The following is a 14,646-nucleotide window of genomic DNA, read 5'->3' on the forward strand; positions in this document are numbered from 1 at the left end:
AATTGGGTTCAGGTATAGTTCTTTGTCAAAACTCTCAAACTTAATTACTCCAATTTTCAGGGCTTTAAGGATTAAACAGATCTTTTACTCACAATAACCCAGTATGGAAGATTAGTCCAAGAATGATTATTCCTATTTTACAGATGAAGAAACTGAGACTTGGAGAAGTGAATGATTTGCCCAAGATCACACAGTTAGTGACTGAGAATTCAAATGTAAGTTTCCTTAACCCTGAGTCTTGACAACTAGGTGGCATTACAGATTGAGCCCTGAGCCTATAGTCAGGAAGACCTGATTCAAATTGGCCTCAGATGCTGACTAGCTATAGGACCCTGGGCAAGTCATTTAACCCAGTTTGGTTCAGTTTCCTCATCTGTCAAATGGGCTGGAGAAGGAAACCACTCTAGTATCTGCCAAGAAAACTCTAAATGGAGTAATGAAGAGTCAGATACAACTGAAAAAGACTTAATAAAAACAAATCTTACACAGTCTCTGGTATACAACAAAGCTATAGGAATATAATGAGGGCAACATGGTGTAATGAAGATTCTTGTACTTTGACATTAAGAGACCTGTGTTTCAATTCTGGCTCTGCCATTAGTAAGCAAGGCTCTTCCCTGCTATGAGCCTCAGATTCCTCATATGTAAAATGAAGATAATAATGCTTGCATGACCTACCTCTTTGGGCCATTGTGAGAAAAGAATTTCAAAAACCTTTAAGCACTAGGAAATGGGAACAATTTATGAAGGTTTTTAGCTGTCTGCAGCTTCAATAAAATTTTGGGCCTTGTAATCAGATATTCGTTCAATGTTTTAAAAAATTATTAAATCCTTATTAGGGCAAAGCTCTATGCTAGGTACTGTAACAAGGGAATCACTTTAAAAGACTGATATATATTAATTTAAGGTCGCCAAGGAATCAGCTATGTAATTCCTAAATGAAAAACTCAAGTCAGCCGTCAGCCTTTTTTGGAGTTTAATTACAATAGGAGTAAGAAAGGAATTAGAGATAGATAGAGAGAAAAAGGGAGAGAAGGGAATAGGGCTTAAATACCCCTTCTGTTTAGGCTGGGCCAAAAGGCCCAAGCCCTTAGATAGCTGGGGCAAAGAAAGGAGATCAGTCCCTATTACTCACGTGTCCAAAATGGAGAAACAGTCTCAGAGGCCCCCACCTTCAGCTTCCTTCAGAGCAAGCCTTCTCAGAGCCTAGGAACCACACCGACCAAAACCTCCACCACCTCCCTCAGTCTCCAGACCCCCTATCTTTAAGGAAAACATCCAAGTTCCTCCCCTCAGTTCTCACATCTACCAATCACCTGTCCATCATTTTCCCTGTGCCAATGGAGGCTCTAGCTTAACCCAGGACCGCCCAGAGGTTTCTGGTTTTTGCACATGTCTGTTGAAGGTCATATTTTCAAATGATTAAATCTTTACTCCTTTGCTACAGCCCTTTCTAAATCCTGTTAACTTGAGTATGGTAGAGATTGGAATAATTAAATTTTGATCTAGGCTGCAGCCCTTACTCAATCCTATTAGGACTGAATAGGGTGGAGATTTATTCCAAGTATCTCCATTGTATCAATTCTAAAATCAAGACTCAAAGAAATTCCTGTTCTATGCTTAAGCATAGGTCAAAGTCCTTTCCATTGTTCAGCAAAAGGTTTCTGTCCTAAAGTAATCTTAAGAAGGGAAGAGAAAGAACCTCCCATGCCAATGGGGTTCCCATTCCAATAGACTATCAGTAAGAAATTTTCCAAGTATGAAATATCCCAATGGTGAAATTTCCAACATTTATAAGTCTAAGGAATTTTGAGGTTTACAATCCCCCCTGATGATCATTGGGAGACTAGTCTCCCCATTGATCATTTAGCATAATCATTTTGTAGTTCTAAATTCACTTCTAACTAAAGATATACACAATATTCAATTTTCTAGGAGAAATTAGAATAGTGAGAGAGGAAATAGAAAAGAAAAGAAAGCAAAACCAATGTTTGCTAGGCGCATTGACAGAAAGCCAAATTAGGGGCAGTCCCTTTTGGCATAAATGTTACAATAAATGTTCAATCAAAAGTTCAGTCCAATCAATCACATCCAAAGTTCATTCTTGATCTTCTTGATGAAGTGTAGGTTTTTGGCATCTTTCTGCAACAGTTCATTCTCTGGATATAAAAGTTTCAAGCTTCTTTCTTGAAGATCTTTTCTCGAACAAAATCAAAATCTTTGAAATTTTTTATAACAGTAAAATCTTAAACAAAATGTTTGGATTTTTATAAAAATACAATCTCAAACAAAAAAAATTCAAAAATTCTTAGATTTTAAATTAAAATACAATCCCCCCTGAAGTAAGTATTTAAAAAAAAATATCAAGTTTAGCTCAGAATGCAAGTTCAGTTATGGGGGTGTATGTGTCAATTATCAAAAGAATAGAAAAATAATCAAAAACATAAGAAAATTTCAAAATAGACCTTGTATAGGTCCAGTTTAAAGTAATTTCTATCCCACAAGTATGTAGGACAGAATGCAGTAATATTTCACTTAGCCATTTGTAGCCAAGACTACAGGAAGTTGCCATAATATAAGAAGAAAAGAATTAGAATTCTATTTTGATGGGGAAATGTCATTCCCTTGTCTGATTTTTCCTCAGGGATATAGGGAGCCAGCATGATAGTCAAGCTTTTTACTTGTTTGAGTACTTCGAAAAGAGTGTAGATACAAGGAAGTCCTACGACTTAAACATAAGTTAAGCGTCGCAACCTCGAGTCTCACTTTAATATTTCTTGTGTGCTCTTTTCAGGTTTAGTCTGTGCTCCTTGTTTTTATCCCTTTTCCTGGAATCAGACACAAACATTAATCACAGTCCTATAATATTTTATCAATAAATGGCAGGTTCCCATAGTTTAAAGCTTTTAGGCATATATTGATATTATAGCAAGAGTATATATATTAACTTGTATTACTGCAGGGAAAAATAATATTAATATTAATTATGTGTACCTTCAGTACAAAAATGAGAAAAAAAATCAAATATTCTGATCAAAAAATAAAAGAAAAGAAATAAGAAAAAATAAGAAAAAAATCAGTAATTCAATGTATTCTTGAAAAAAAAACAGCATCCATTTGTCTATGGATTATTATCTCCAATTCATATGATAAGATAGAGTCACAATTCATATGATAGGATAGAGTCAATCAGTCTCAGCAGAAGATGCTTTCTTCACATGTGAGCAGTGAATCCAAGAGTCTCTTTCTCCAATCTTTATAGATGTTGGAGTAGTTAATAATATTTGGAATGGTCCTTCCCATGAAGGTTCAGTTGCTCCAGTTCGCTTGAAATTCTTGATATAAACTTTATCTCCTGGGTTCAGGTCATGCAGAGAAAAGTCTAATGGTCCAGCTTGTACTGCAGCTCCAGATTCATGAAGTTCACGTAATTTGTGCTGTAACTCCTGTATATAGGAAGCAATAGTAATATCTCCCCCTAATAGCGATGTATAAGCCGGGGAGAAAGGCTTAGCCTGTATAGGTGGATGTCCAAAAAGCATCTCAAATGGTGAAATATGTAAGTCTCCTCTAGGCCTGCTTCTAAGATAAAATAGGGCCAGAGGAAGAATTTCAGGCCATTTTAAATGGGTCTCAGTGCATAATTTTCCAATCATAGTCTTAAGTTCTTTATTCATCCTCTCCACTTGGCCTGAGCTCTGGGGGTGATATGGAACATGGAATTTTGGAGTTATCCCCAAGCAAGAATATATTTGATTTAAGACAGAATCGGTAAAATGACTCCCTCTATCGGAGTCAATACGTGCTGGTAGGCCAAAACGAGGAATAATTTCTTTTAAAAGTATCTTTGCAACAAAATCTGCTGTGGCTCGGGTCGTAGGAAATGCTTCCGGCCATCTGGTTAGTTGATCTACAATTACTAGACAAAATTTATAACGTCCAGCCTTTGGCATTGTTATGAAATCTATCTGTAGGTGTTCAAAAGGTGTGTAAGCCAGAGGACGTCCACCAAAGGCTTTTCCACGATATGCATGTTGGTTATATGCCTGGCAAATAGGACAGGATGAACACACTTTAGAGGCTACAGTAGTTATACCAGGGGCTATCCATACTCTCTTGACAGAGTCCACGATGCCCTGGGTGCCAAAATGACCATTTTTATGAATAGATTGGCAAATTTGGTTATAGAAACTTCTAGGGAGCAGGGGTTTTCCTTCAGGTGACACCCATACTCCATTAATTTGTTTTGCTTTAAATTTTTGTTTCCATTTTTCCACTTCCTTTTCATTATAGGAAAGTGATAAATTTAAATTATCAGTGGTTGTTAATGTTAAAATTAATCCAGGTCCTTCTATGGCTGCTAGTTTTGCAGCGGCATCTGCTCGGTCATTTCCTCTAGAGACAGGGTCAGAGCCACCTGTATGGGCAGAGCAATGAACTACAGCTAGGGCTTTAGGCAGTTTGAGAGCAGAAAGAACTTCATTAATAATTTCTGCATTAGCTATGGATTTTCCAGCTGAGGTTAAAAATCCTCTTTGGAGCCATAGCATCCCGACTGAGTGACAAATGCCGAAAGCATATCTAGAATCCGTATAAATTGTTGCCTTTTTATCCTCAGAGTCCACCGCAATCACCCCGACCAAAACTCCTCAACCTCCCTCAGTCTCCAGACCCCCTATCTTTAAGGAAAACATCCAAGTTCCTCCCCTCAGTTCTCACATCTACCAATCACCTGTCCATCATTTTCCCTGTGCCAATGGAGGCTCTAGCTTAACCCAGGACCGCCCAGAGGTTTCTGGCTTTTGCACATGTCTGTTGAAGGTCATATTTTCAAATGATTAAATCTTTACTCCTTTGCTACAGCCCTTTCTAAATCCTGTTAACTTGAGTATGGTAGAGATTGGAATAATTAAATTTTGATCTAGGCTGCAGCCCTTACTCAATCCTATTAGGACTGAATAGGGTGGAGATTTATTCCAAGTATCTCCATTGTATCAATTCTAAAATCAAGACTCAAAGAAATTCCTGTTCTATGCTTAAGCATAGGTCAAAGTCCTTTCCATTGTTCAGCAAAAGGTTTCTGTCCTAAAGTAATCTTAAGAAGGGAAGAGAAAGAACCTCCCATGCCAATGGGGTTCCCATTCCAATAGACTATCAGTAAGAAATTTTCCAAGTATGAAATATCCCAATGGTGAAATTTCCAACATTTATAAGTCTAAGGAATTTTGAGGTTTACAGTACTGGAGGAAAAAATTAGTTAAATTTAGTTAAGACAATTTTATTTAGTTATCTAGTTAAGATAGAGTCCTTACCTTTATTAAAATTAACTAGTCTAGGAGAGCTATAACCAAAATAAGGTGACTGGGGCTTTGTTGCAGGGTATTAACATCTACAAAATTATAATAGGCCGCCAGTGGAAAATTACATAGTAAGGACACTTCACAAAAGAGTCACTATTATATGACTGATACCCTGAAGAGTTGCAAAAAAAAAATAAAATAAAATGTCTGAAAAGTAGTGGGGGAGGTAATTACTGACAGATGATCAGAGAAAAAATACAAATCTATTTGGACTGTATGAATTTAATTATATAACTAATTACATAGAACTTCAATTTCAAATCTTTCTTCTCCTACAGGTTGTGCGTCTAACTCTAGACTTCTCTTGGAACATCCCTTCACTATGGTGGTCTTCCTTCTCCCATTGATTAGTTGGGAGAGGGGGAAGAGTCCATTTTGGGGGCTAGACCAAGGCTAGTCACACTTCATTCCTCTCCCTGCTGTGCTTCTGACCCAATGAACTGGGCCCCTATGTACCTTCTAACTTTCCAGCTTCCTTTTATATATTATCCTCCCTCCCCCACACCCACTAGAATGTAATCTTCTAAGACTTTCTTCTTGCTTGTTATTTGTATCCTTAGCTAACACTGCCTGTTCTATTATTAATTGATCTAAGTCTTCTAAAATGGTGCCTGGAAGAAATCCATGGCATAATGATAGCTTCTAGTACTTTATGAGGTTGAGCTTATTAAGTTAAAAATAAATTGGCAGGGCAACTGGGTCTGGAGTAGGGTGGACTTAGGTTCCAATCTGACCTCAGAAACATCTTGTGTGACCCTAGACCAGTCACTTAACTCCAATTGCCTAGCCCTTGCTGCTCCTCTGTCTTAGAACTCATACGAAGACAGGTTAAAAAAAAATTTTTTTTAATTGGTGAAAAATCGAAAAATTGGAGTCATGGGTATCCGGTGAGGTCAAGGAAGCATTAAGACCCCAGGACTTTAGGCTTTATAGATGCCCATTCTCTAAAGTAATCCCTTTTGGATTGAGTTTTGAATGGTCACTTCAGTGTATTGTCCTGAATTTATGTCATCATAGGATAATAAGCACCTACGGGCTATGCACCGCGCTAATCACCGTGAATATAAAGAAAGGCAAAAGACATTGTATGTGGGCAGTATAGGATGAATGGATAATGTGTTGTATTTATGTAAAATCTCAACCACCCCACATCTCACTCCTACTCGATTGGAAGAAAAACCTGCTGACAGTGGGATCAGTTAGAAGCCCTGGGCACCAATACCGTCCTGTTCCTCACTGCTTGTGTGACCTTGGGCAAGCTGGGTCTCGGTTTCCCCAGATGTAAAATGAGGTGGTTGGATTGGACGGCCTCTAAAGAGATCCTTCCAGCTCTAAATCCATGACTTCACTCTCAAGATGGGGGTTGGGTTGTGTGGAAAGACGAGGACTAACCGCATTCTAAGAAGACGAGAGGATTGTATTAAAACGTCAGCTGTCTCAGGCAGTGCGCAAGCGCAGAGGAAGCGCAGACGCAGTGGACCCTTTCTCTACCGGGCCTGAATCGAGTTGGGTTGGGATAGGAAAGAAGGAAGAGAGAGGGCTAGTCTACGCGGCAAATTCGAAACAGCCCATCCCCCTTTCTACCCTACGCTCGCTAAGAGAGTTTCTGCGCATGCGTCTAGACACTTGGTTGTGTTCCAGGCAGTTGGCGCTACTGATAAAGTTGGTTGAAAGAGCGGGAGCTGGCCACAATGGCGGCATCTGGGGCCGCCGTCAGAGGTGGTCGTGAGAGCTGGCTGGGATTCTTGTCGGTGGCGCTCGGAGTGTCTCTGCTCAAATGCCTCCTCATACCCACCTAGTAAGGGAGTCGGAGGGAGAGCGGGCCGGGTCCCGAGGGCGGGAAAGCTGGGAGTGCGGAGGGGTGGCACGGCCCCACCTTCAACTCTACCGCTATCTCTGAGCCCCGGAAGGGAGGCTCTTCCGGGAGAGGGAGAGGATACCTTAGATCCCCTGGGACCTTTGTGTCTGCCCCCGGCGCTCCCCAGCCCTCACTTGCCACCCACCGAGGAAGTCCTGGGCTTAGATTAGAGGCCATAGAGCCCCAAATCCTAGGTTTACAGGCGGAAAAACTGAGGGAGGAAGGTGCTGTGACACAGCTAGTAAATAGAGTAAATAGAGCAGAGGCTCTATTTGAACCTGAGTCTTCCGAACTCACGTCCAGCTACACCACGTGGCTTCTATTCTGTTCAGTGCCGAAGTATTTTATTAAGCCCTTACTGTATACTAGGTCCCCTATTAAATCTTGGGGAAAGCTGAAACCAGCTCCGACGTCCTGTGCTCTAAGGCCCCTCCCCTCCTTGACATTCTGTGTTCAGGTTCATTCCCAGTTCTGTCATTATTCTTAGAGCCCAGTTTTGACATTTCATCTTTTAAGTTCTCTGTCAGCACTACATTCTGCCTTCCAAGGTCTTTCTCAATTCTCTCATCCTAAATTGTAAGGCTCTTCCCAGCTCTGACATTCTGTGGCCCCCCCCCCCCCATTCAATGTTCTAAGGTCCCCCCAGCTTTGACACTATTCAGAGGACCCTTCCATCTGTATCTCCTCTATCAGCAAACAGGTATTAAACACCTTTGTTTAATAGGACTCTAGAGTGCATGAATGGGAGTAATACATTCTTTTTTTTTTTACTTTTACATTCTCTCTTAGAACTGTTTTTTGGTTCCAAGGCAGAAGAATGGTCAGTGAGGGTAAAATGACTCATCCAGGGTTACACAGGAAGTAGTTGTCTATCACACTGATATTCCTAAAACAATATCTGACCATGTTACCTCTTTTGTGCCTCTTTGCTTCCCAGTATAAAATACAAAGCTCATTCTGTTACATTTAAAACCTTCCACAATTCATCGCCTCCTGAATTTATGGTCATGTTATATTTCTCCTTATGCATCTGTTCCAGTCAAACTGTCCTGCTAGGTATATCCCCCTACCTTCATACCTCCAAACAAATAATTCTGAGTGTCTAGAATAAACTATTTTTTAGCATCCTCCTCTTATGAATTCCTAGCTTCCTTAAAAGCACAGCTTCGGTCCTATTTCCTACTTTATTCAACTTGTAAATATCTCAGAGGTTTTTGAAGTGCGTAGACCTGCTTGCTCCTACATGAAGGTAACCCCAGACTGCTATGCTTTTGGTTCATATATATATATAAATTTTGTGGGCCTTTTTCCTATCTGTTTACTGTTACCTGATACTTCTCTGTACAGAAAAAAACCTAGCTCGCCGTATACAAAAAAAAATGAATAAGTTTATAAGAATTGTGTGGAAAATAGCATAAATAGCCTTAGAATTTTAAAAGTCCCTCTGGGGTGAAATCCATGATAGCTGTTTTTGCATGCTTAGAAGTCTTTTTCCTTTACTCTTGGATTTATGTTCTAGGATGTTGAGGTTGCACCAGTCTGACTGTTGGATAAGTGAATTACAGTAGTATATTGCAAAACTAGTTGTATATATTTAATGTCTGATGTATAGGAGGATAAATTTTGTATTAGGAAATGTTACAGCCCTTAAGAATGGGCATGTGAAACCAAAATATAATCCAAGATGCGTTAACATAGATCTGATCTCTTAATGAAATAGTTTGGTTTGGTTTTGTTTTGGTAGTTATTCTACAGATTTTGAAGTACATAGGAACTGGCTTGCCATCACTCACAGTTTACCAGTATCACAGTGGTACTATGAGGTAAATATGTTTTGTTTTGTTTTTTAATGTTAAGCATATGCTGTCTTTCTTCCTGTGGGGGATTTGTTTTGAATAAATATGCATCAATTTAGAAAAAATAGTTCCCAGTTACAAAGTGTCACAATTTCTGAGTTGGAAGAGATCACTAACCTATACCTGTACAAGAATACTAACAAATGGCCTTATGTCCCCTGCTTGAAAACTTCCAATCAGGGGAAACTCCTCTGTTCCAGAGTCAACCCATTCCACTTTTGACAAATTATTACGAAATGCGACATCAAGCCTAAAACTGCATCATCCATGCAACTTTTACACATAGCACTTAGTTCTGTACTTTGGGACCGACAGAACAATTCTAATCCCTTCCTGCCAGCCCTTCAACTATTTGAAAACAATATCATAAGATCATAAACGTAGGTGTGGAAGAGACCTCAGACTATAGTCCAGTTGCTTCATTTTTCAGATGAGAAAACTGAAGCCAAAAGAGGTTACATGACTTGCTTGAGGTCACACAAGTTAAGCCTCAGAGACAGAATTTGAAACAGATCCTTTGACTCTAGAATTCTCTTCTCCAGGCCATGTAGACCCCATGCCATAAATTCTTTTAAGATGAATTCAACTTCCTTCACTGTACTAGTTAACTAATATCTCCTCCATTAAATAACAAAATGAGGTTCAATTTAATACTTTTCGTGATTCTACTTCTTATCTTTCTTTATCATTAAGGGTAAATCACTTACTTCAAAAAGTTTGTTTCCTAATTTATAAAATTGGAAGAGTAGTCTTTGGTTCTTAAGATTAATACTTCAGGGTTTGAGAAACCTTCTGAGGAGATAACAAGATTTTAGGCAGCCAAGAGATCATATGTGAGAACCAGTCTCAGTAAGTTAGGAGAAGGGGTAGAAGACACATGTGTGTGGAACTTTATGTATGTTGTTTAATTTTTCAAGATATTTTGATTGGCTTTGTTGATTTTTCTTCTAATCTCATTTTAAAAGTTCTCTTTTAATATGGGATGACCCTTGGACAATGAGAAAAATCTACATGGATAGTTAGCCTATATAAAAACAAAAGAAATCAATAAAATTAATTGTTTTTAATTTGTTATTAGAACTTTCACATAAGTCCTTCTAGATTTCTCTTATACCATTCTTTCATAATTTTTACAGTACAATATTTTACTATATTGTGAGACCATAAACTATAGCCATTCCCCAAATAGGTGGGTATTCTCTTTGGTACCACAAAAAGAGCTGTAATAAATATTGTTGTTTGTAAGAGTCTTTCTCTGATCTCTTTAAGGTATAGATTTAGTAGCATTGTCATGGAATTTAATAGCTTTTTCAGGATGATTCCAAATTGTTCTCCAGAATGATCGGTCCATTTCACAGCTTCACCAACAGTTCATTAGAGTGACATACATTTTTGGACACAGACAGTATGGAAAATTGAATTGCTTGACTATGAATATTTGTTACACAGGTTTTGGGTTTTTTTTGGAGAGGGAAGGTGGGTGGCAAAAAACCTAAATGCTTGATAATTGAAAAAAGTTTAATTTTAAAAAAATATCACAGGATCCTAGAATGTTAGAGCTGTTACTGGGAGCCATGCAGAGTTTAGATAAGACATGTAGTCTCTGCCTTCATGGATTTTGCATGTGGAGTGTAAGACACAGATTCATATAAGGCATAAAAATCAGTGTGACATAGTTAAAAGAACTGGACTTAAAGTCAGGAGAACTAGGTTCAAATTCTGCTTAAGATACTTAACAGCTCTGTCACAGTGGACAGGTCACACAGTCTCAATTCCTTCACCTGTAAAATGAGGAAAATGGTGTTTATACTACTTACCACACAGATTTGTGAGGAAAATACTCTTTGCAAATCTTAAAGTGACCTATATTATAGATGTAAGATTATTGTTACAACACAGTTATACTTGAAATATACATTGGTCCTAAACAAATACTCTGTGATGTCTAAATGAGAGGTTGTCACCAAATGGAATCGGGGAAAGCTTGGAAGATATGACATTTGCATTTAGATATATGAGAGGATTGCATTGTATTGGTTTATATCATATATACATGTGTGTCTATATATATCTTGTTCTTTTAAACTAAAAATCTTAATTATCTTCTTGGTAAATTTTACATCAGACAACAAATACTTATTTATTTAACATATATTTTTAAAGGCTTAAAGGTAGCTTGATTCAAAAGTAATGTATTTTTAAAAGATTCGCACCCTGTTTTTATTTCTTTCATCTCTGACTTTGAATGTGTGTATGTGTGTGTTCTCTTTCCCTTTGACCATAGGCAACTTCAGAGTGGACTTTGGATTACCCTCCATTTTTTGCATGGTTTGAATATGTACTCTCACACTTTGCCAAAGTTTTTGACCCAGAGATGCTGAATGTAGAGAACTTGAATTATGCCAGTCCTAGAACTGTACTTTTCCAGAGATGTTCTGTCATCTTTACAGATATTCTCTTTATCTATGCAGTCTACGAGTAAGTCTAAGTATTGTCTTCTTGTATGTCAAGGGAGAAAATAATGTTTTGCAGATTAATTTGTTCTCATGTCTTATTTTTTAACAACAAAACTCCTATAATAGCAAGGACTACAGAAGTTAGCAACTATTGTACGTTATGTAGAACAAGTAGTTGAAATTTTAAAAAAAATTGTGAAGCCTCTAGTGTGTAATCAGTGTAGGGGCCTATTTGAGATGTCACGCTCAGACATAAGCAAAAAGTACCAATCTGTTGAACAATGTGATACAAGCTCAGGTAATTATATTCAAAATAGGAGATCATAAGCACATGAAATAAGTAGGGAGAAAAAGTGTTGGGTAAAGCCTGAGAAACGAAAATTATTATAGATTTTGATCTCAGAGCTGGAAGGGACCTTAGAGATCTAATCCAGTCCTGCCATCCCCATTTTACAGAGAAGAAAACTGAGGGCCCCCCAAAAGGAAATTATCAGCCCATTGACACATAATAAATAGCACAGGATTTTAATCTTGGTCAGAATTCTTAACCCATTACCCTTTCCAACTATACCAAACAGCCTCTTTCTGGAAAAAAAAATATATTTTTTATAGAGGACTGGAGGGAAAAAAGAAAAGCCAAGTGCAGTTAACTTTGATTCATAGCATTATCTGCTTTTTTAGAGAGAGATCTACCTTTCAAAAATCGTGAAATCACTGTCTTGATTTACAGTCTTTCAGGAACTGGTAGGTAGTGAGATATGAACTTTCTTTTTCAGTCATCTAGATAAAGGCAGGTAAGTAGTGCTATGGATAGAGTCCTAGGCCTGGAGTCAGAGAAGATGAGTTTGAATCCAGTCTCAGATATTTACAGTCTTTGTGACCTTGAGCAAGCTACATAATCTCTAATTGCTGTTTTTCCTCATCTATAAAATAGGGGTAATAATAATAGCTCTTACCTCCCAAGGTTATTTTGAGGATCAACCAAGATTTATAAAGCACTTGGCAAAGTACCTAGCATATAGTAGATGCTGTATAAATGCTAGCTACTATAAAGTATGTGTGATGCTTTACAGACCTTTAAAAGACTATATAAATATAAGCTCTTGTTCTTTTAAACTAAAGATCTTAATTATCTTTTTGGTAAATTTTACATCAGATGACAAATACTCATTTATTTAACAGATATTTTTAAAGGCTTACTATGGGTAAGGCCCTATGCTAGACACGGGGTGGGGGTGGGGGGAGAGAAAACAAGATAAATAAGATATGGTCTCTGCCTTAAAATCTAGAAGGAAAAGATATACATACAGATAGCCATAAAGCAAAGTAAAATATGGATGAGTACTAGGGAAGTATAAAAAAGGGAAGTAGAGTTATATGCTCTTATTAGCTAGAGGGATCTAGGGAAGGCTTTTTGTGGAGAAGGTAACATTTGTGTTGACCTTTGAATAATTTTAAATATTATTCTTCTCAACAGAGTAATTAAGCAAGGGAGAAAGTAGAAATAACTAAGCTAATTTATAGCCCTTCCAGAATTTAATATTATTTTGTTTGAGACTTGTAAGTTTCTAGAATGGAAAAGTAAAAATCCATTCTACATTCATATAGAAGTGATTTGTATATTATTCAGATAATCAAGAATTGACAATATGTCTTGTTCTTAATTTGGTCAGTATAACTCTTAAATAGTCCGTGATATGTGTTTTTCACATTTTTTTTTACTTTTAAGAAGATATTAAACACTCTGTGCCCTCCAGGTTCTCAGAATTTTATGGTTTGTTTAAAAACAAAAAGGTCTAAAATGAAGATTTTTCATTAGAAGCAGTATAGCTTAGAAAATAGAGTAACACTGTTTCTGAGGTCTTTCTAGGCTCCATTACTGACAAAGTATGACATGTTAGGTCAAAGGAATAGGGAGACTAAAGAGATAATTCACTAAGATCATAGGTCACATAGATTATTGCTGTTAAGGCCTTAGAAGTCGTCTGGTTCATTTTTCAAATCAAGAAACTGACACCTAATGAAAAAAATGATTTGCCATAGATAATATAGACCTGACATTTGAATCCAGGATCCAGGATTTGGCTATCCATATATCTTCTTGAAATCTTTCCAAATTATCACCAAAGAGCAGAGCTACTCATAAATTTATGACTTTTCCTTGATGATAATTTTATCTTTCAAATGTTAGAGGAATTAATAAGACCTATTCTGCCCTAACAAGGAGAGACTGATTGTCAAAGGAAGAACTGCTTAATGCAGGAATTTTGGAAGCAAGTAACCATGACATCATAGATTTCATGATAGAGAAGCAGAGAAAAGCTGCACATTATTTTATATGCCTCTAGATTTGGAGAAATTAAATTTTCATGGGCTCAAAGAAAAGATAAGGAAGGCATAGTGGTCTAATAAAATTGTGTCAAACTCAGATATTTAGTAGGTTTAGGAACCACTAAACCATACATTAGGATTGCTGTAGGCTGCCTATTGACTTAGAAAATCACATAATAGTATTATTTAATTTATTTCCCCCATCCCCAATTATCCTGGGTTACATTTAGGATTGTTGTACATCACATGTGGCCAATGGGCCACATGCTTGATACCTTTCATCTAATATTTTGCAAGAGAAGTTGACTCAACTGGAATAGGAAGCTCTCTTAAGACTGAAAATTCTGAGGTCACAAGCAGAAATTACTCCATTAAGAAGAGAAAAGGAGGAACTCCCTAAAAAAACTGATATGAATATACAGGGGATCCATCAACAAACTCAAATTTAAAAAATATATGTAGAAGGGGCAGCTAGATGGCTCAGTGGATTGAGAACCAGATATAAAGATGGGAGGTCCTGGGTTCAAATTGACCTCTTTTACTTCCTGGCTGTATGACCCTGTGCCAGTCACTTAACCCCCATCACTTAGCCCTTACCACTCTTCAATACACAGTATTGAGAACGTAGAAATAATGGTTTTAATATTAATGAGTTAACAAATATTAATATATTATTTAGTAAGGGGAAGTAACAAAGAATGAAATTCACAAGTAGTGCCAATAAGCTTTATTTCAATATCTGAAATTGGCTAAAAGAGCTTAAGATACTTAACCTGAAGACTCAG

At 37.4% G+C, this 14,646-nt stretch overlaps 1 protein-coding gene across 1 annotated transcript in view; it reads left to right on the forward strand.

The window, feature by feature from the left end:
- Nucleotides 1-6,890: 6,890 nt before the first annotated feature.
- Nucleotides 6,891-14,646, forward strand: part of ALG8 (ALG8 alpha-1,3-glucosyltransferase) — a 42,121-nt gene continuing 34,365 nt past the window's right edge. Inside the window, exons 1-3 of the mRNA XM_001377606.4 lie at nt 6,891-7,158; nt 8,963-9,041; nt 11,359-11,552. Coding sequence (XP_001377643.2) covers nt 7,052-7,158; nt 8,963-9,041; nt 11,359-11,552 — 380 coding nt within the window. The 5' untranslated portion in view covers nt 6,891-7,051. The remainder of the gene's footprint in view (nt 7,159-8,962; nt 9,042-11,358; nt 11,553-14,646) is intronic.

This window comes from Monodelphis domestica, chromosome 4 (assembly GCF_027887165.1).
Source record: "Monodelphis domestica isolate mMonDom1 chromosome 4, mMonDom1.pri, whole genome shotgun sequence".
In the NCBI taxonomy this organism is placed as follows: domain Eukaryota; kingdom Metazoa; phylum Chordata; class Mammalia; order Didelphimorphia; family Didelphidae; genus Monodelphis; species Monodelphis domestica.